Source organism: Dipteris shenzhenensis, chromosome 5 (genome assembly GCF_047967505.1).
Source record: "Dipteris shenzhenensis isolate YYH24624 ecotype China chromosome 5, Dip_SZ_1.0, whole genome shotgun sequence".
Lineage (NCBI taxonomy): Eukaryota > Viridiplantae > Streptophyta > Polypodiopsida > Gleicheniales > Dipteridaceae > Dipteris > Dipteris shenzhenensis.
Genome location: NC_141600.1, coordinates 36686134 through 36706398, shown reverse-complemented (window position 1 = coordinate 36706398; position 20265 = coordinate 36686134). Strand labels below are relative to the sequence as shown.

At 46.3% G+C, this 20265-nt stretch overlaps 1 protein-coding gene across 7 annotated transcripts in view; it reads left to right on the top strand.

Moving 5' to 3' along the window:
* LOC147901967 (uncharacterized) overlaps positions 1-20265 on the top strand; it is a 96732-nt gene that overhangs the window by 1027 nt on the left and 75440 nt on the right. For 6 of the 7 annotated variants that reach the window (XM_087374587.1, XM_087374588.1, XM_087374593.1 and 3 more), the window contains one exon: positions 15802-15910. In XM_087374587.1, the coding sequence (XP_087230713.1) occupies positions 15869-15910 (42 nt within the window). In that variant the 5' untranslated portion in view covers positions 15802-15868. The remainder of the gene's footprint in view (positions 1-15801; positions 15911-20265) is intronic. The other variant, XM_087374592.1, reaches the window with a different exon arrangement.

Genomic DNA, 20265 nt, shown 5'->3' with positions numbered 1-20265 from the left:
AATAGATTTTGGACACTCATCCTATGCCCATGTTCCTTTCTATTCTAATTTTGCTAGTGTGTAAGTACTCTCTCTCTCTCTCTCTCCCCCCCCCCCCCCCCCCCTCCCCCCCCCCCCCAAAAAAAAAAAAAAAAAGTTAGAATATGAAGTCAAAGTGAGTCTAAAATGAGTGTTCTAGGGGTGTTTTATAGTTTAGTGAGTCCTAGACATGCCACGTGTCATATTGGGAATTATCCCATACACACTATGGCTTTCTAGAGTCTAGTGTGACACTATATAGTGTTGTACTTGTCTTTAGTCTTTTTATATGAGTCAACATCAAGCTCTTTGGTATCATGTGAGTACTTGTCAATTGCTTTCATTTTCTTTCCATTTCATTTCCATTATGCTTGTTATCTTTCCTTTCCATTCCTAGTGTTAGCTTGCTTCTCTCCCTACCACTATGATCTTTCATGTGGTATTAGAGCCATGTTCCTAGCCGTGCTCTCTCTTTCCCTTTCCGTTCCAAGAGGTTGAGGTGAGGGAGGCCAATGAAGCTACTCTACCTCCTCCTCCTTGGAAGGCTGTCCTCTTCTCTCCTTCCTTGAGCTCTCTTCTCCACGCCATGATTTGCCACCTCTCTTCTCCTTCCTTCTTTTTGTGACCTACGGGCGATGTGAAGCTTCTATCTGGATCTAGAAGTAGAATCACGACTTTGTGTTTTCAGCAAAGTTATAGAGGACCTTGAGTACTACAAATTTCGTTTTTACATCATTCCAATCTGAGTTTTTTGTGAAAAGTTACAGGCCTTGCAAAAAGTGACGAAATTTGTTTCTGCGTGCGGATTTTGTTCTAAAGCTCAATGATTTGATAACCCAAGCATGATGTAGCCAGCTCAACGTGGAGCTGTCCATCCTCTTCATCGTTGACCTCTGCTCTAGCCTGCCATTTGCTTATTCTGCCCATCACTTAATGTGAGCTCTTGACATTACATTGCGGTGACTCCTTCATGTGACTACTTCAAACTTTGGTGAAGACTTCCCGAGCTAGATGTGAGTTCTCCGATACTACTCCGACACACTCCATTGCAGTGATCTCTTTGATTAGTGTATTACATCGAGCTTGATGTAGACCACTCTACATCAACAAGTGACTTCTTCAACATTGCTTATTTGATCGGTGCCTGAGATACTTCGCATTGATTGACTTCCCGATCGGTCGTGGTACCTGAGGCTTCTACTTCGATATTGGTGACTCTCCTTCCGGCATTTTGAGAGTCATCATGTGAGTGCTTCGTGTAGCTACTCCATACACTTCACCAACACATATTTTGGGGCATTCCTACGTAGCGCTTCATCGACATTATCATCGACTTGCAGGGATGTGCACACGTGCAGTGGCTACTTGGAGGACATCTCTTATCATAAGAGATCTATTTTTTTATTACTACATGCTTGATGTTATTTTGGGATCCTCTGTCCTGGGTAGCCCCCCTAAAATGTAAGAAATCCTAGATTTACTATATTTAGAAATGTGCTAAGGAAAAAAGGAGACTGAAATAGTAGAGAACAAGGAATATTTGTATTGCTTGAGTGTCTCTTATATAGAGAGTGAAGAGTCAAACACGAAAAGTGGTGTACTCCAAAGTGTATGTGCATGAAGAGGTGTGTACCCCTTGTGAAGGGTGTGACCCTTGATGAGAGGGTACATTACAATGGGAGTGTCTCTTCAATAGAATGTCTCTTGTGAAGGGTTGTGCCTCATAGGAAGTGTCTCGTCGAAAGGGCATACCCTTCCACAAGTGTCCATTCTTTAAACCATCCATAAGTCTAAGGTATAGAGAAAGGAATACGTCACAGATCGTGACATCCCCTCCCGCTCAAAATAAGACCCTAGTGGAGATAATGAATTGATGTAGAAAATATCACAGTAAGTTCTGAAAATACTGCTGTAAAATGTCAGAGTACAGGGGTAGGTTGCAGAGTCCACGGGTCTGAGAAGGGATAAGGAGTTGTTGTCGGGAGTGGAGGATATCCAGGAGAAGGAGTACCTTCAGAGTGTAAATACTGTCTTAGGGAAGGTACAACCTGTGCAGGAGGATATTTGGGAGCTGAAAGAGGTGGAGAGTACCCTGGAGATGTTGAAGCTGAGGGGTAAAAGTCTCTCTAAAGATGGACAACAAACTCGTGAGGAATATCGGGTTTTGGGTATCTACGTGTCTCGTGGAACACAACCTAGACTGTGCTGAGGAAGTAATGTAATTGAGCTGCCTCACGCAAAAGGTATAGGATGTGGTCCAAGTCACTGGAAGGGCACGTGACACGGAAGACCCACGATGCAAAAGCTCCGAAATGGGCTGGTTGTGCAATCTGAACACGATATTGTGTGATAGATGATGCCTGAGGTGTCCTTGAAGGGACTGGGACATTACCAGGGGTTTCCATGCTTTAAGGAGGAGGCTTTCATTTGCTATAATTTGATAATGAGCGGCAAATAATAATATGAAAGAGAATTCTTAGAAATGGCTGATGGAGAGCTGCGTATGGTGTGGAAGAGAGGCGAATCGGCATGAGGAATTTCCGTACGGGCGTCAAACGGGAATCGTCATTTTTGTTTGGCTGCCTAGGTTAGGTGGTTGCCAAAAATTAAAACGTGGGTTGCCTTGTACCTACGGTAGTCTAGGGTTAGGCCTTGGGTGTAGGACTGGTTGCCCTTTTTAGGCCCTCTAGGTACCCTTTTGTAGTTGGTGCTTGGTGCCAAAGGGTGTGCCTATTCTAAGGGGTGTGTGACCCTTGGAATAGGTGTACCTTTTTATGAAGGGATGTGACCCTGTTTTAAAAAGGGGTGTCCCCACACGAAAAGATGTGTCCTTTTTCCCACGATGGGGTGTGTCCCTTGGGTGAGGAGTCAGAAACTCTTCATCAAAAGGTGTGTCCGATGGTGAAAAAGGTGCATCCCTTGGTTTTGGGACAGCCCAAGCACATCAAAAGACACGATTTTTGTCGTGTCCATTCACATCAACTCGTGATGTGAGGGAGATGGAGAGGCCTTTGATGACTTTAGGTGGGGTTGGCGCTAAAAATTTTTACGCTCATTCTCTTCATCTCGTCCATGCACAACGTGCGTGGATATCCTTCTAGCGGAAAGAGATGTATCAGATCGGCGCTAGAAGGTGGGAGGCATTTCCTACAGGCAGGAGCGAAATTTGCTCTGATACCACTGTAAGAAATCCTAGATTTACTATATTTAGAAATGTGCTAAGGAACAGAAAGGAGATTGAAATAGTAGAGAACAAGAAATATTTGTATTGCTTGAGTGTCTGTAGTGTGTCATCCATACAGTTGGGCCTCTCTTATATAGAGAGTGAAGAGTGTTTACTCCAAAGTGTATGTGCATGAAGAGGTGTGTACCCCTTGTGAAGAGTGTGACCCTTGATGAGAGGGTACATTACAATGGGAGTGTCTCTTCAATAGAATGTCTCTTGTGAAGGGTTGTGCCTCATAGGAAGTGTCGCGTCGAAAGGGCATACCCTTCCACAAGTGTTCCATTCATCAAACCATCCATAAGTCTAAGGTATAGAGAAAGGAATACGTCACAAATCGTGACATAAAATGATATGTATTGAGTAGTTGGTTTTCATTTGGATAGTGCTCCTAAAAAGATGTATTGGTTTTTCTATTTTAGTGTGTGGTTTCCTAACATGTCCTGTTATGAAGCCAAGGGGGGATGTACCGTGGGAGCCCTATGTATTGGCTTTGATAGGTCTCATTATCAGGCCTGGCCGAGATGTTGGTGTATTCCTAGAACTATGAGCTGGTCATGTAGCCATGCTATAATGTGAGCCTTTGAGCATGTTGAGTCTCAAGCCATGAGAGTGCTTGGATCAACCTTTGAACACACTTAGACTTTAACCTCTGAGCTACATGGGGTGCACAGTTTGATGACTGTCATTGTCATGTTCTGTTCTTGGTTCCATTTTAGTAGTCTCTTACCTTGCCTTCATGGGGGGGTGTTGGAATATGAAGCCAAAGTGAGTCTAAAATGAGTGTTCTAGGGGTGTTTTATAGTCTAGTGAGTCCTAGACATGCCACGTGTCATATTGGGAGTTATCCCATATACACTATGGCTTTCTAGAGTCTAGTGTCACACTATATAGGGTTGTACTTGTCTTTAGTCTTTTTATATCAGTCAACATCAAGCTCTTTGGTATCATGTGAGTACTTGCCATTGCTTTCATTTTCTTTCCATTTCATTTCCATTATGCTTGTTATCTTTCCTTTCCATTCCTAGTGTTAGCTTGCTTCTCTTCCTACCACTATGATCTTTCAAAATCAACTCATCAGCATCGTCCCCCTCTATTCAACGCTCCTTAAAACCTCGAAAAATGAAGGCAGTGCTGTCAAGCACATCGTATGCTCTCTTGTTTTAGCTCCTCCAGGTTTCAAGCTACTTGCTCTTAAGAAACATTCTCTTTTTGTTCCTTATCACATGTTTTTATGCTTGAGCTTGGCCCTCTTTCTCTGTTATATCTGCTGTTTTCCATTTCCTATTTGCATTTTTACGTTCCTGGTCGACCCCGTGGTTGCATGGCATTTCAATACTCCTTTCCTTGCTTTAAGTGAAGCACTTTTGGGCTGTTACCTACAGCACTTCTGTTATGCATTGTTCATTGTATGACAAATAGAAGGCATCTGTGACAGTACTGTCTCTATTTTTCTTTCATAAAAATGTGCCTTTTGTAGTCCATTCTCAGCCTACCCAAGAGTCTCTTGAGATGTTCAAAAATACGCCTTGTGGAGGGCTTATGATCACATAGTCAATTACACTTGACCCTTGAGGAGTTTTGCATTTGTAACCTTCTGTGTCTTTGAAATATGAAGTGCCATCACCAGATCCTTGATCCAAATCCTCCTTTACGCAGATGATGTGGTCTTATTCTCATCCTCAACAAATTCCCTCCAGTGACACTCGAATGCACTTCATACCTTCTACAAGACACATGACTTGAAGGTCAACCTTGGTAAAACCAAGGTCATGATCTTCAATACATCTCAGGCATCCACCAATCAGTGGAGATTGTCTTCATGTCCTTTTCCAGCCCTTTTTTCCTCATTGTCTTCTTCCATTTCTTCCATCCATACAGTGTCTCTCCCCTCCATCTTGATGATGCCTTGCCTTGAAATCTCCTGCCAGGATAATTGTATGCTCTCTAGAAAACCTGGAACATTTGGGAATGTTTATCAGGCGTTTTCACTTTTGGGAATGGTCACAGGCGTTCCCAGATGTTCCTGCACTGCCACCTGGCTGTCTTTTCCAATGTCATTCTGATGTAGCATGCTATCCCACTAAAGCCTCTCCCTCCTATTCGTGTTTTTGTTTTCAAGAATTCCTTAATTTCTGGAGATTCATTCCCCTCACATTCCCATGTCTCCAATACCATAAGTATATTTTTTCTGTTATCTTGTCTTCCAAATGTGATGACCTTGTCCAAAGTCCATCCTCCTACATGCCATATTTTGAGCCTGAGGGTCTTGAATCCCTATTTATGCTTCTCTCCCCCTTTGCTCTTTCCGTAACGATAGCTCTCCCATCCTTCATGTAGGCATTCTTTCCCTTTTCGCGTTCCTAATGGTCTCAAGCTCCTTGAGTTTTTGGGCATACTGACTCCTTGTAAGATGTTCGTTTATCCATATAGAGTGCCCCTTGAGATGGTGCTTATGATTCAGCACTTTGAGGTGGGACTGCGCATCCTAGAATTTAATGATTATTTGTCTTGGTTTTCCTCCTTTCCTCCCTATTCTGAATGCATCTTGACATGTTCTTGCAGATATGTGCATGGGCTTTTGGAAGACATATGTGATTACCTTTTCAACGTCCTCATTCTCACTCTCCTCCATCCCCACAATTTTGATGTTGAGGTCTTTTTTCTGCTGCTTGTTTTGCGCTCTCATTTTACTGTTAACTAAACCATCAATAGTATTGATGACGTCTTCTGTTTTTGGCAATTCTTGGACCTGCTACTGTTCTGTCTTTGCCTGCACTTTTGTTCAGATAGATATTTTATTTTATGCTGTGAAATTTGTCATATTCTGTCTCTATTTTATTTTCCATTGTTGTCATCTTTTGAGTCAGTCCATTCACAATGTCTCCACTGCTTAACCTCTTGAATCACCAAGGTTTTCTCATCCTGCATTTGGATCATAGCCTCGTACATTTGTAAAAACTAGCATTATCCTCAACAAGGGAATTTTTTGGGAGTAAACCTTTTTTCAGATACTATATTTGCAGTGAGCCTGGCTGAGCAACTCCAAGTTCTCTCAGTGAATTTCTACGTGCAGTGAGCCTGGCTGAGCAATTCCAATCTCTAAGTGAGTAAACAGTCTCCCTTGATTGGTTCTGGGTGGTGAAGTATATCGAGACAGGTTCCAACAGAGTGAAAGAAAGAAAGAAAGAAAGATGAATTAACATCCTCGGAAGGCCTCACGGCCTATGGGACAAAGTACAGCAAATGAAAATGAAAACTCATACAAGCCACAAGGGCTGAAGCAAAGGGCTCGCTAAGGCTTGCTGAGTGCTAAACAAAAATCTCAGAGACAAAACTCAGTAGCTGAAACCCAGCACTGTGGCAGCTCACTGGTGGGCTACGAAGATATTCTAGATTTGCGTCTGTCGGGCTGTCTCTAGCTGTGGTGGAGGGCGTGGTCTCCTTGACCTATGTATTTGAAGAGCAATATGAAGGGTGACACCTCGTCTCGGGCGATCTCCTCCAAGGAGGATGGAGATGGGTTGAACCATGATCGTGCGTGCCCGATCGCTCTCCTTTTCTTGCGTGGACTCTGCATCACTCGGTCGGTCATATTATGTTGCCCCTTTGCTGTTGATCCATGCTGCTCGCATATCTACTACCTCCTCATCCTCCACTGCTCTATGTCCTGGAGCCGACTCGAATGCATAGAAGTCTGTGACATGTCGCGTTGACCCAGACCTGATCATGGAAGTGGATCAGTCGAGAGAGTGGGTCAAAGCCATGCCCCTTCTGAAAGAGGCAGTGATAGCGTCCTCGGATCTCATAGTATGCTGGGTAGACACATAAGGAATGCTCCTCTGTCTCAATTTCCTCCAGTGTGCATAATTTGCAGATCCATTGCTCTCTAGGTATGCTTGTGGCTCTTCTTGCCTCGATCCCCACCTGATGTGATGAGACGTGCATCTGACCAATAGCAATCCTCAATGCATGCGATACTCCTCCTCAAATTACTGGGGTCTACGATGAGTCCCTCCTCCGACACTCTCACGAAATGGTCACGGTAGAAGTGGACCAACTCTTGGTCCCCTACAAAGTTAGAGATGTATAGAGATGGAGGGGGTCTAACGGTATGATGTAGGTAATCTCATGTACTGGAAAGGGGGCAGCTGGTCCATTTGAATACCGTGGCTGGCAAACCATGTGGAGATGCGTGCATACGATGTATCAGTCCCGCTCTCTACTAGTCGTATGGAAGACCTGAGTGCCAGCCTTGGGAAGTCTCCCGCGAGGTATGGCCCATACTCTATGGAGCTAAGTCACTATCTAAAAGATGGCATCAACATGAGAGGTGTCATGGTGAACCCCACTTGTACTTTTTAATGTGGGATTGAAGCCTTAATCCAAATCATCCGAGAGAGAGAGAGAGAGAGAGAGAGAGAGAGAGAGAGTTTATTAAAGTCTTCGGAAGACCGATGGGTCTATGAGACTGTGAAAATCCTGGTACAAACGAGCTGTGGTAGTGGAGCTACTAAACAAGCATCCACACCAATGCAAAATGTAGAATGTAGAATGGTAGTACTTAGTCCTAAGTACAACATAGTCATGCCGATGGTCGACGCCTGCTCCTGGGTGAAACGTGTCTGCTCCTGTGCGAAGCGTGACAGCTTTCTCTCGCGCTCTCGAATGCTCTGGACCTCCATCAGCAAATACTCCCAAGCCTCTGATGGGTCAGCTTGTCCGTGCTCTACGGAAACTGATAGGAATGTGGCCTGAAGGTGTGAGTAAGAGACTGGAGACTGGGTGATGACTGGGTAAGATGGGTGCGGTATGGGGATGATGAGGCGATCCCAGCAGGGTGAGGGAGTGTGGGCTGACTGAGAGGCAGAGGAGAGAGAAAGGTCGAGTAGTGTGGAACAGTGTATGACCCCTCCAAAGTAGGTGTCATAACTGAAGAGAGAACTGTAGCGGGAGAAGAAGGGAGAGATGGTGTCACTGACAACCCCTCTATCCTAGGGGAGGATGGGACAATCGATGTCATGGGTAGGGGTATATCAGAGCCAATAGCTGTAACAGTAGAGACTGTGGGCGGAAGTGGAGCTGAAAGAGGAGCTGGAACTGGAACTAGAGCCGACACTGAGGCTGAGTATGAGGATATAGCTGATGTAGCTGAGACTGAAGCTGAGACTGAAGCTGAGGTTGTGGCTGAAGTTGAGGCGGAAGTGGCCCCCGCCTTTGCTTTGCTGTCCACTCCAAGTCCACTATGGTTGTATCGTGTGTTCACATCTTTGAGTTTCAGCTGTGTGTGTTTTTTCTTGGTGGGTTTATCTGTATCCTTGCCACCTTTTCCCATTTCGTTTGATCGACCCATGTTCGGTGCAGGTCTTAGTGCAGGAGTGCGAGCGGGAGCATGAGCATGAGCTCCTTCCCCATGATGGGAGGTACCCCCAGGGGGGCTGAAAAGAGGCTGAGGGGTGGTGGGGGGGCTAGTAGGGAAGGAGGGGGTGACTGGAGAGCAGGCGGGGGTGGCTGAGGGGTAGAGGGAGTAGCTGAGGGGTTGCGAGGGGGTGGATGAAGGATGGCGGGGAGCTGAAGGGTGGCGGGTGGTTGGAGTGGAGGAGGCAGAGTAGAAGGGGAGGAGGGGGCGCAGCAGAGGGAGCTGCAACAGGCGAGAGGGAGCTACAACAGGCGGGGGGAGTAGCAGCAGGTGGCTGGAGTGGAGCGAGGGGAGTTGCAGCAGACGGGAGGCGAGGCAAGAGGGAGTTGCAGCCGGCAGGGGAGCAGTAGTAGGCGAAGCAGGAGGGGCGGAGCAGGAAGGGAGGAAGCAGAGCAGGAGAGGCGGGACAGGAGGGGCAGCAGAGGCGTAGCAGAAGGAGAGGAGGCGGCGCTGCAGGCGGCGGGAGCTATAGGGGCGGTTAAGCGAGCGGCTAGGGGAGGGGGGAGGCTAGGTGGGCGGCGAGGCTAGGGGAACAGAGAGGCTAGGGGAGCGGCGAGGCTAGGAGAGTGGAGCGGAGAGGCTAGGGGAGCGGCAAGGCTAGGGAGTGGCAGGAGTTGCAGCAGGAGGGGCGGAGCGAGAGGGGCAGAGCGAGAGGCTAGGAGAGGAGGGGGCTAGGGGGGGGGGGAGAGAGAGAGAGAGAGAGAGAGAGAGAGAGAGAGAGAGAGAGAGAGAGAGAGAGATTAACATCCTCATGAGGGACAAAGTACACCAAGAGAAAATAACTCATACCGGCCTCAATGAGCTGAAGCAAAGGACATGCTAGGGCCCTTGTTGAGTGCTATCCTAAGGTAAAGAGCTCAAGAGGTCAAACAAAAACTCAAATACAAACTTGGCACCTTACGTATGATGGTAAGTGTGATCACTCAGCTATCCTTCAGTTTATTCATAAGTTCGCCGCTCATTTTGCATTAGCGTGAATTAAAGATGAACAAGACAAAGTCCGCCTAGCAGCCCCTCATCTGATCGGTGAGGCGGTTACTTGGTGGAAACATTGGGCTAGTAAGCATAGTGACCCAACAACTTTTAAGACGAATTTCGTTTGGGCAACGTTTGTTACGGATCTCAAAGCCTTTTTTTCTACCGCCGCAGTATATGCTTACCCTAGAGGATGAGTTTTCTCGTCTCTCCCAAAATGCTTAACCTTGATCGTGTTCTCGAGCCAGTCCGATAAACCACCTGGGACACCCATTCTGCCTTTGACTGACTCATAGAGGCTCACAACACCTCAAATCAGCGTTCTTGGAATCTTCATCTCTTGTAGTCTCCTGATCATGCGAGATCGTGGGGCAGTGTCAAAAGCCTTCCGAAAGTCTATAAAGCATGTGTAGACTTTTTGGTGTTTGGACCTCGCCTCCTCACTGATAGCTCTCAGAGTGAAAATGTGATCTAGAGTAGAGCGCTGCCTCTGAAATCTTGCTTGTCCTAGTGCCGGCTGCCCTTGAGCCTTTGTATGATTGGTGAGCTCCCTCTTTAGGACCAATCCATAAATCTTGGCCAGACTATGATCAATCATGAGGGTGCGGTAGTTCCCAGTCTCCATAGGGTCCCCGACTTTGTGTATCGGTACAATAGTGGTGGTGCTCCAAGCAGGTGGGAAGCCGTGACAAACAGCCTGGTTGAACATCTATGCTAGCACCGGAGCTAAAACCTCCTGCCCATGTGCAAAGTGCTCAATCCGTAGGCCTTCATGATCGTGTGCTTTCCGATTGTGTGATCGACAGAGTGCAGCCTGTACATTCTGTGTGGTAAACAAGTGACAAGTGGCGGGCTTGGACGTAAGACATGTCTGGTGGTGTCTGCATTTGGGCATCATAGAGGGAACATGCATACGTGTGCCACACATCTGGGTCAGTAATGGGGATAGGAGGCATCCCCTCCGATAAAAACCCCCATCTAGTGGTCCCATGAAACCAACCTTTACCAATAAAAGGGGGTAAATCTTCAATTAATCACAGTAATAATCACTTCAAAAGCACAATCACACGTGTGTAGGATACCCAAAGGGTCCCACAAATCACCACCCACCGATTGGCCTCAAAGTCTGGCGCCCCTTGCAGTATTTCTTTTTATATTATAACTTTGCCTAAACAGGCTGAATACAAAAGAGTTCGCAAAACCAATATTGCAATTGCTCAAAACGAGAATCTTCACGTGCCAACCAATTCCCCAAACACCAGCCACGAGCTCTCTTCCAACCACGCAGCCTACAAGGCTAGCAATCAGCCATAGGCTTGAATTGGTGGAGCCTAATCATCCACACAACTGCCCTGGGTTGCCCCATGCTTTCCTTGATCCCGCAAGGCAGAAAGAGACTCGTCTGACGCGAAGAACTCCATGAATCCACTTCAACACAGCAAACGGGTACCAAGAAATCTCAATCCAATCTCTGGCAAGGTGCTTGGCTGCCCAACAGCAAACCCACAAGGCAAATCGCACCTGTATTTGGCAGTCTTCGTGACAACGGAAGTGCTCGAAACAGCAAGAAATAGGCCGTACAAAAATGCGCACAGATTTCAGCAGCCCCTAGACAACTCTTTGAAGTGTGATTTCAGCCTCTGATAGCTTCTGGGACCCTGGCCAACAGATGTGCAGCAGCAGATGCGAAAATCCAGCAGGTACTAGCAGCCTGGCAGCAAGAAGAAGTGTGAATTCAGCCCTGGCAGCACCCTAGAATAGCAAAGAAGTGCAAACTGGTTTGGAAGAGGTGCGAAATCCTGTCTGGAGCCCCACGCCTAGCTGAATTGAGGTCGCCCAGCTTTTTGGCTGTCTTTTATGGTCCTGGTCTTGCTTTTGCCCCATCAGTGCTTTTTCCAATCCATTAGTGCTTTTCGTGGCCCCCAAACCCTAATTTGGGTCTTCAGTGCTTTTCGTGAATTAATTTCAAATTACACTACTTTGGCACCCCACTGTTGGACCAATTAACTAATGCCTAGGGGAATTGGTTGCACATTGCTAATTTCCCATGGCCCACTAGGAATTTAATTCTCTAGGTGCCGCACGCATGGCCCTTTGCCCGTGTCCTCGAGGCGTTAGGCAGTGACGTCATAATTCTTGCAAATTTAAAATGAAATTCACACCAGAATCACGCCCTCGTGACATCGGGTCTCCTTGAAAAGATCTTACAATCTCATCCATCCTATGTGTGAGAAAGGCGCACATCTTGCGGCGTGTCAATTGTCAAAACATCCTCTTTGCCTGAGATGACCTAAGGCCTGCTGCCGTATGAGGTGGGCTCTGGTCGCATCGTAAAGATCGGACCGGAGAATAGGACCCCCAGGTTTGTGTAGGATGCAACTACCTCCACTGGTAGCCCACCCATGCTAAAATGCTCTGTGTGCATGGCTGCGCGAGATTTGTTGAAGATCATGATCTTGGTTTTACCAAGGCTGACCTTCAAGTCATGCGTCTTAGAGAATTTGTGTAGTGCGTCTAGGTGTCGCTAGAGTCATGTGTCTAGCTGTCGCTAGAGTCCCTCTGCTGAAGAACATGTGTCTAGCTGTCGCTAGAGTCCCTCTGCTAAAGAACATGACCACATCATCTACATATAGAAGTATATGAAGCAAGGATCCACAGCTAGAGAGCAACCAGTCCCTCCCAGGGCCCCGATAAATGTCTGAAGCTCATCTATATAGAAGCCGAACAAGGTCGGTGATAGAGTACAACCTTGTTTGACCCCAATAGTGCTCATGATCTCCTCTGTCCATCCTGCACTGGTCCGAACCCTACTTGAGACCGTCTAATAAAGTGCCGTGACTGCCCAAATGATATCCTGATTGAAACCGGCCTTCAATAACGGGACCATGAAACTGGCCTTCAATAAATCAAAGGGCAGTAAAGCTAACAAGTAACCAGTCAACATTGTTACATTAACAATTCAGCAAAAGTATTACCAACAGATTGGGAGCTAGAGTGTCACTGCACCAAGACAAAGACACAGATTGGCCCCAAACCTTGGCGCCCCTTTTGGTATTTCTTTAATTAAGTGAGAGGTCCTGAAATCTAGGCTAAATAAAGGATACACTCCTTACAACTGGGGCATTACACATCCCAGTGGGTATCCACATACCTTGCAAAGCCTTTACTGCTCGCTGCTCTCACCACTCTTGGCAATAGGTCTCCATCCCTAGTCCAGGAAGCTTGCACACAGCCGCGAACTGTCACTAGTGGGCACAATTAGCCACACAGTTCCCCATAGCTGTCATTAGTGCCCAAAAAGTTATCTATCTGCTCAAAGCAAAGAAAGAAAGCACACCAAAGCTTTCTCCACTGTCCAGGATTGCCATGACCAATAGTCTCTCACCCTATGGGTCGCACATATCCTAATACAACAACTTGTTTCCCAAAAGAGATCTAGCATCACAACACAGCAAACACTATGGTAGTCACACCTGTACCATCCCTCATGGGGTTCCAAGGATACTTCTTATTCCAAGCATGGATTCCCGACACCTGCCTACTCAGCAATAAGGCTGTAACAAAGATGTGCCATCTGCCTACTGCCTGCATGTGACCCATCTCCTAGAGAAACCAAAAACATCATGTTACTTACCAAAGCCAGCAAATAGGATACACAATGAGTACAAACTCACTGGCATTCAGTTTCTTCCCACTCTTAGTAGGCATCAGTATCACAAACATTAGCCCTGTGAGGCTCTGCTCTCACATCCATGTGACCATAGGCATCCATACTCAGCGCAAACACCTGTATTTAACCCGAGAGCATTTACTAGCAGCCCACACAAGGCCACACGCTTCTTAGACAATCGCAAGTGTCCACCGACTCACTAGAATACCCAAACAATGGGTTAAATCATCACTGAACTGCCCACAGTGATCAGAAGCACGAACAACCTCTGCAAGCATTCATTGTGAATCATCCTGCCAACTAGGCTTCTTCAAAACACTTGTACTCAGCTTAGGACTCTTTCTAGTAGCCAAGACTTGGTCACACAGTCCCCTGCAAATGCTTCATGTGCCCACTTGTACACCCACCTGCTCACTGCAGTGAGAAAGGCATATCTACTCAGCCAACACCACAAGAGCCTGAGACAAAGGGATGACCACCAAAAGGGCCTGAGACAAAGGGATGACCACCTGCTGAAATGTCCCCACTCGACAAGAGTGCCAATGGGATCTGCTAGCCCTTCACTAACAATTTGTAGATAAAGTGAAAGTCCCTGTATGACCAGCCAGCTCACCCAGAGCTGTTCATGGTCATCTAACAAAAACACTGACGAAGAATTGGAAGCAGCCCGTGAGCATCTGACTGAAACAACGCGTTCACCTCAGCATATTCTGTCAGTATAACTGGTGAAACAGTCTCTGCATATCTCGTACAAAGGGCAGTAAACACACAGCCGTACGTGTGGCAACCCTCACGTGTAGCAGACCGTACTTATGGCAGCCCGCACAATAGTCGCACCCCTGTCAGCAGCATTTATTGCTCCGTACACAGCCGTACCAGCAGCACGTAAAGTCCCATACACAGCCGTACAAGCAATGCTCAGTGCTCCGTACACAGCCGTACATCTTCATTCATACCCTTCCGTACCTTCGTATGGCCACATCTCTGTAGGTGCTAGCTCCCGTGAGGTCTCTATATTTTCTGTGATATATCCCCTGCACCCTTTTTCCGGTCCAATTTCTGCCCAAGGCCTTCCTTGGCCTTCTTTTCCAAAAAGGGGACTGCATGTGCTTGCTACATGTCAGCCCGTGCCTTGGGTTGCCCCAAGGGCCTCATTTGCCCCTAGGCCCCCTCTATTTTAAAGGCCCACCAATGGCCAACCTTAACTCTAAGGTTCTTTGGGCCCCTCTTGGCCCTAGACCTTTCATTTACCCCCAAAGCAATAATGCTAGGGGTTCTAGCACATCGAGTAACCCTTGACCTCGCCCCTTGTTTTCCCAGGGTTCTGCCTACATGCAGGCCAACGTGCATGCACCAAAAATCACGCCCTTTTGACACTGGTGACTGATCGTATCCCAACTCTTGTAGGCATATGATGAGAGAGAGAGAGAGAGAGAGAGAGAGAGAGAGAGAGAGAAAGAAAGAAAGAAATTTTATTAAAGGTCCACGGAAGGCCATACATGGCCTATGGGACACGAAATCATCCGAAAGGAAAATACATCATCAACGATGCGCCAACTAGGTGGCCTCATCGTAATACAGCTAAGATGCCAAAAATGGCTACAAAAATCCTAGATACAAAATGAAATGAAATAGAGTACCAAAAATGCTTAGATACAAAATGTAAAATATGAAATATGAGGAACATCGTCTTCCCTAAGGGGTCTGTGATCCAAAGAAATGATGGAAGTCATGGCCATCGACCATGCCTCCTGCCATGAGTGTGAAGATCTGGGCAAGTGTCAAGTGGGCTGCTGGCGGTGCCAAGTCTCCATGGAGCAATCTCCTCCGAAAATCTGCCATCATCCTCCGTCGTCTAGAAATAAAGCGACGGGTACGGCCTCTGTGTAAGATCATCCTGCGGTGCTGCCGGATCATGTCATATGTACATCCTCAGGGTGGAACTATGAGAGAGAGAGAGAGAGAGAGAGAGAGAGAGAGAGATTTGAATACATGAATGAGTATAGAGGTGGGGTTGCCTTTTGGGATACATGGGACTTGCACATGAAGAAATGGGGTTGCCTTGTTAAATACAGGGGAACTTTGGCATGGGAATTGATATGGTTTCTATCTTATCGATTGTAGTTTTGTAACTATGAATACAGCTTTTGTATAGCTGTTAACCTGTTAGAGTTGGTAGCTAGCAAGCTATACAAAGTTTCTTTCCTCCAAAATGTATGTGATTGATTTGGGAGAGCATGTTCTAGACAATCTCCATCTTGCATTGACATCTGTGGAGGGTGGGCAAGAGAGCATGTACGCAACATCATCAGTCTGCTCCATCTGATCTTTGAGCCTCATTAGATTAAATTAGCTTTATACTATGGAACTTCTATCTGCCTCCTGAAGCATTTGGAGTTTATCTTGTTTCTAGAAGTGGATTGTATAGATTGTTTAATACCACTTCATTGAAATGTGCAGGTGCTAACGCAGTCTTCTTCTGTTTACCTGCAACAGGATGGCAGCAAATGAAGCAAATTGAAATCTAAACCAAAAAAATCTGAGCAACTTCCAAGTTCCAGCTATGGCTTTTGATGCCCAGAAGCAGATTCGTGAAAACACTCTCGTATATTGCATTTTGTTCCTTGCCTTGTGTTGTTCATATGTTGTCTTCCCACGTACTTATGGTCTTAGTTTTGAAGATTTGCTGAAGACTATGGGACCTCCTTTCAATTGTGTTTCTCAATTAAGAATTTTCTATTTTGGGTTTTTCTTTTTGTGAGAATGGTTTTGATTATGTTTTGCATTTGTGCATTTGTTTAAATAATTGGTTCTGAATAGGCATCTTGTAAAGAACACCATGTGCAGCTTGTGTAAACTATCGTGGTTGGCAAGTTGTGAATGGTAACAATTGAACATAGACAGGATGCGTTGTCAGAATATTCGCGGCTGGCTTGCTAAAAGCTACCCTGCATGAACCTCACACTTTGCTGGTCTGCTGTGTTACCAAAAAAGATACAGTGCTGCTGCTCTCCTACACGTGCCTCGTGCCCTAATCTGAGGGGCTTCAGTGGCTGTTGGGAGAGCTCAACTCCTGTTGGCTGGATGCATACAATGACCGGCAGGTCTGCCGCCTCTAGGTCTGGCCGACTAGGCCCTCTGGAGTACGCCGACCTGGTTTGTATCCAGGCCGACCAGGGTCTATAGATGGCTGATCAGATCTGGTAGTAGATGGCTGATCAGGTCTGTATCTTGGGCGACCAGGGTCTATAGATGGCTGACCAGGTCTGGGGCTGGTCTGCCCCAAGACCTGGCCCCTCTTTGTGTCTATAAAAGGCACTTCAGCTTTGGAACTTGGGGCTACCGATGAAGGCCATGTGGCAGCTCTGCCCACATGGCGTCTCTCTGTGCCCCCAGTTCTTGCAGATGCCTTGCCCCTTATACTTGAGATCACATGGGGCAGTGACCCTCATATCCTAGTAACCCCTCCCTACACTCCACCAAATGAGTTCAACTTGTGTGGGAGAACTCTCCAGAACAAGTCGGAGATGTCCTCCATGCTTGTCCAATCAGCCACAATTCTTGCACCTCTAGGTGCTGCTTCACGATGATGTGGCACACGATCATTGCATGCTCCATCCAATCATGAACCAGGTCCTCTGGGAATTGCTCTGCACCATCACAAACAACTTGAGCCAATCTGGATCACAAGTACTATTATCACAGCACCGCCCATATGCAGCACCACTAAACAAAGTCATGAACCCAATGGAATCTGCTAGATGCCCTGGTACCGCCATCAGGTTCATCCACAGGTCACCATCACTCGCACTCCATAGATGATCACGCCATCCTCCAAGTGATATAGATGACTATCCAATTTTGCCCCTGCAGAGACTAGGAACAGCATGAATCTCGCCAAGCACCAAGTATTGAGGTTCTCTTTCATCGCATCCAATATCTGGCACCATCCGCAACCTCAAATCAATCCATCAGAATAGACAGATCCTTATGGCTACCCCTCTCCATCAAATAGGTGTCGAGAAACTTTGGAATTGGGTCCAACAGCCTCTGGGATTGACCTCTAATTGAACTCCACTCAAGGCTTAACCTTGATTCCATTAAGGCTATCGCCAAACTCTCATGTTTTGGTGGCTCCTTAGTCTCTGACACAAAGTCTTCAGTTGGGTCTACCACCCACCTCTCAACATCATGCAACTGGACCACCATGAAGCCCTCCAAGTCAGGTGTCTCTGTTAGCTCTACAATCTCATTGGAGTTAGTGACACCAACTTCGTCAGCCAACATGTAGAAGGCTCTGTGAATGCCTTCACCATGAAAACTACCCGTCTCTACTTGGAAGGTCTTGACCCTCTACTTCCCTCCACTGCACTATTAGCATTGTAAGAGTTCACTTTTGAATTGTTTTGCAATTTCCAATTCTAAGTTCACTTTCTAATTGTTTTGCAATTTCCTAAGACAGTGACGTTATGTCAACCATAATCATGGAATCTTAAGGTTTTGTTGTGGTAAGGTGGGAAACCATGAGTGCTTGCTAGCGCTTGCATTAGTGGGGCTTAGAGTGCTGGGGTCTAGGTTGATTCCTAGGCTTAGGCATTAATGAGGAGGTGCAAAAGGAAGCCTATGAGAGGGCTTTAATGGAAGGGTCCCTTGTGGGACACATGGCACGAAAGAAGGAAGCCAAGTGGCAACAATTGGGGATGGGGGAGCATTTCGGAGGGAGAAACCAACTTAGGAGGAGGCCTTGAGAAGCAGACCTCATATAAGGAAGGGGAACTGGCTGGAGAACCCGTGGCTGGGTGGAAAATGCAAGAAGATCCCTCGATACGTCTCGGGAAGTCTCACATTGTTATCAAAGCCCCTGTTTGATCATTTGTCTTCATCACGGATTCCAATGCAGAGCTACTGTTTAACAAGAGCTTGCTTCATTCAAGAGCTACATGAAAGAGTGTAGTAAAGCAATAAGCAAAGTCCATTCGAATCCCCCTCGTTTACAGCAGCTTCAGCAGCCGAGACTGCAGCACTTTCCATAGCTCATTGGAGATGGCCAAGCTTTGAGCTGTCCTTTGTTTGTGAGCGGGTCGTGGAGTTCTTTCTACTAGTAGTAGCAAGTAGCTAGACTGGTACAACAGGCAGTATAGCAGCATCTGGAGCTTGCAGCAGGGCTGGAGTAGGGCCTGCAGAAGGCACCGGTGCCAGCCCATAAAAAACGACTGCAGGGACCTAAATACGCCCCAGATCCGGGTCTGTAGGGCAGGAAAGCCACATACTGGGTTGGCCGAGTCTGTGGGCAATTGGCTGGCTCACAGACCCAGTCGGCTAGTTTGTAAGCAAGTTGGCCAACTTTGGGGAGGCTGCAAAGCCTACAAAGGGCCCCAGCCACAAACAAATACAGGAAAGGGGCAAGAGGGCATCCTTGTTGGACTGATCTCGAAATCTGAGCTCGTTTGTACCAGGTTTTTTACAGTCTCATAGACCCATCGGTCTTCCGAAGACTTTAATAAACTTTCTCTCTTTCTTTCTTTCTCCCCATTCCTTTTGGTAAGCACTTGGCTGTGGGCTGATCTGTACAAAGGGTACAAAGGAGAAACCCTTTTGATCCAAGCATGTGAAAAGCGAAAGAGTAGACGGGTACCCTCCAAAAAAACCCCAATCTACTCTTTCATAAGCTTTGTTGAAATCCAAAGAGAATGGCTAGTCTCTGGCCAATGTGCATAGCCGAATCCGAGCCTCCCAAAAAGAGAAAATGCTACAAAAAATGCATCAGGCATGCACAAATCCCATTGGTGTATCGTGAATCTAGAAGAATGGACTGCAAATGCAAATTGATAGCTTGGCTAAAATCTCATAAAATGTGCCTAAAAGAGTGATTGGTCTTGATTGGGAAAGCAAATTTTTGCAACCCCCCTTTGAAATAAGACCATCTGTAAGTCAATCAGAGTCCCAAACGCCCTATAGGGTTGATGTAACATGGTCCCCAATCATGTACCAAAAAGCAATGAAAAAGGAGAGTGTCAACCCATCTAAGGCATTAATATTGATCTTTTGGACTGGTTTGAATAGGATGTCCAAGACTACATTGTTAAGTCTTTTGGACTGGTTTGAATAGGATGTCCAAGACTACATTGTTTAGTCAAGTTAATAAGGGAGAATGTCTTTGGGCGTATTGTTGATTTATCAAGGACACATAGAAGTAATGACTCTGAATGGGTAATCATTTCTTTGCATCTTTAAAAAATGTGAAAACCCTCGAGTTTGGCAAGATGTTTGTCGAAGGAGTTTTCAGGTTATATGGTTGACCTATTTGTAATGTTAGTGACAGGCACAATAAGTTTGATAGCCATTGTTGGGGGTTGTCTTTCATGAGTTGGAAACTAAGTTGAATATGAGCATGTTTGATGATCCACAATGGATGTTTGGATGAAACTTACCAATCAAACTTCCGAAGATACGTTGTGTGCTCATTTTAGTAAACGGCGTTTGGGAGGTATATCTTGAAATTTCGGAGTTTGGTGCCATTTAACTTTTTATGTTTTAAATAAGAGAGAGAGAGAGAGAGAGAGAGAGAGAGAGAGAGAGAGAGAGAAAGAAAGAAAGAAAGAAAGTGTATTATTGTCCACTAAAGGCCAAAATGGGCCCATGGGACATCAAGAACTCTGCGTACAAGATAGCACAAAATCAACGTGCCACAAAGAAGAGGCATCGTCGAATATCATCTAAGTGCTACGCAATACAATGCAAGTGAAAGTACATACTGTCAAATCCGAGCCTAAATACAAAGTAAGCTAGATGCAAGGAAACCGCCCCTGGGTGCAAAATGGGGGGATGAGTACAATATGTCAATGCAAAGATACAAGTCCATGTATCACGGAGTCTGAGAACCAAAATAATACTGGAAATCCTGTCCATCGACTCTGCCTCCTGCTATGAGAGTACAAATCTGAGCAAAAGTGAGGTGAG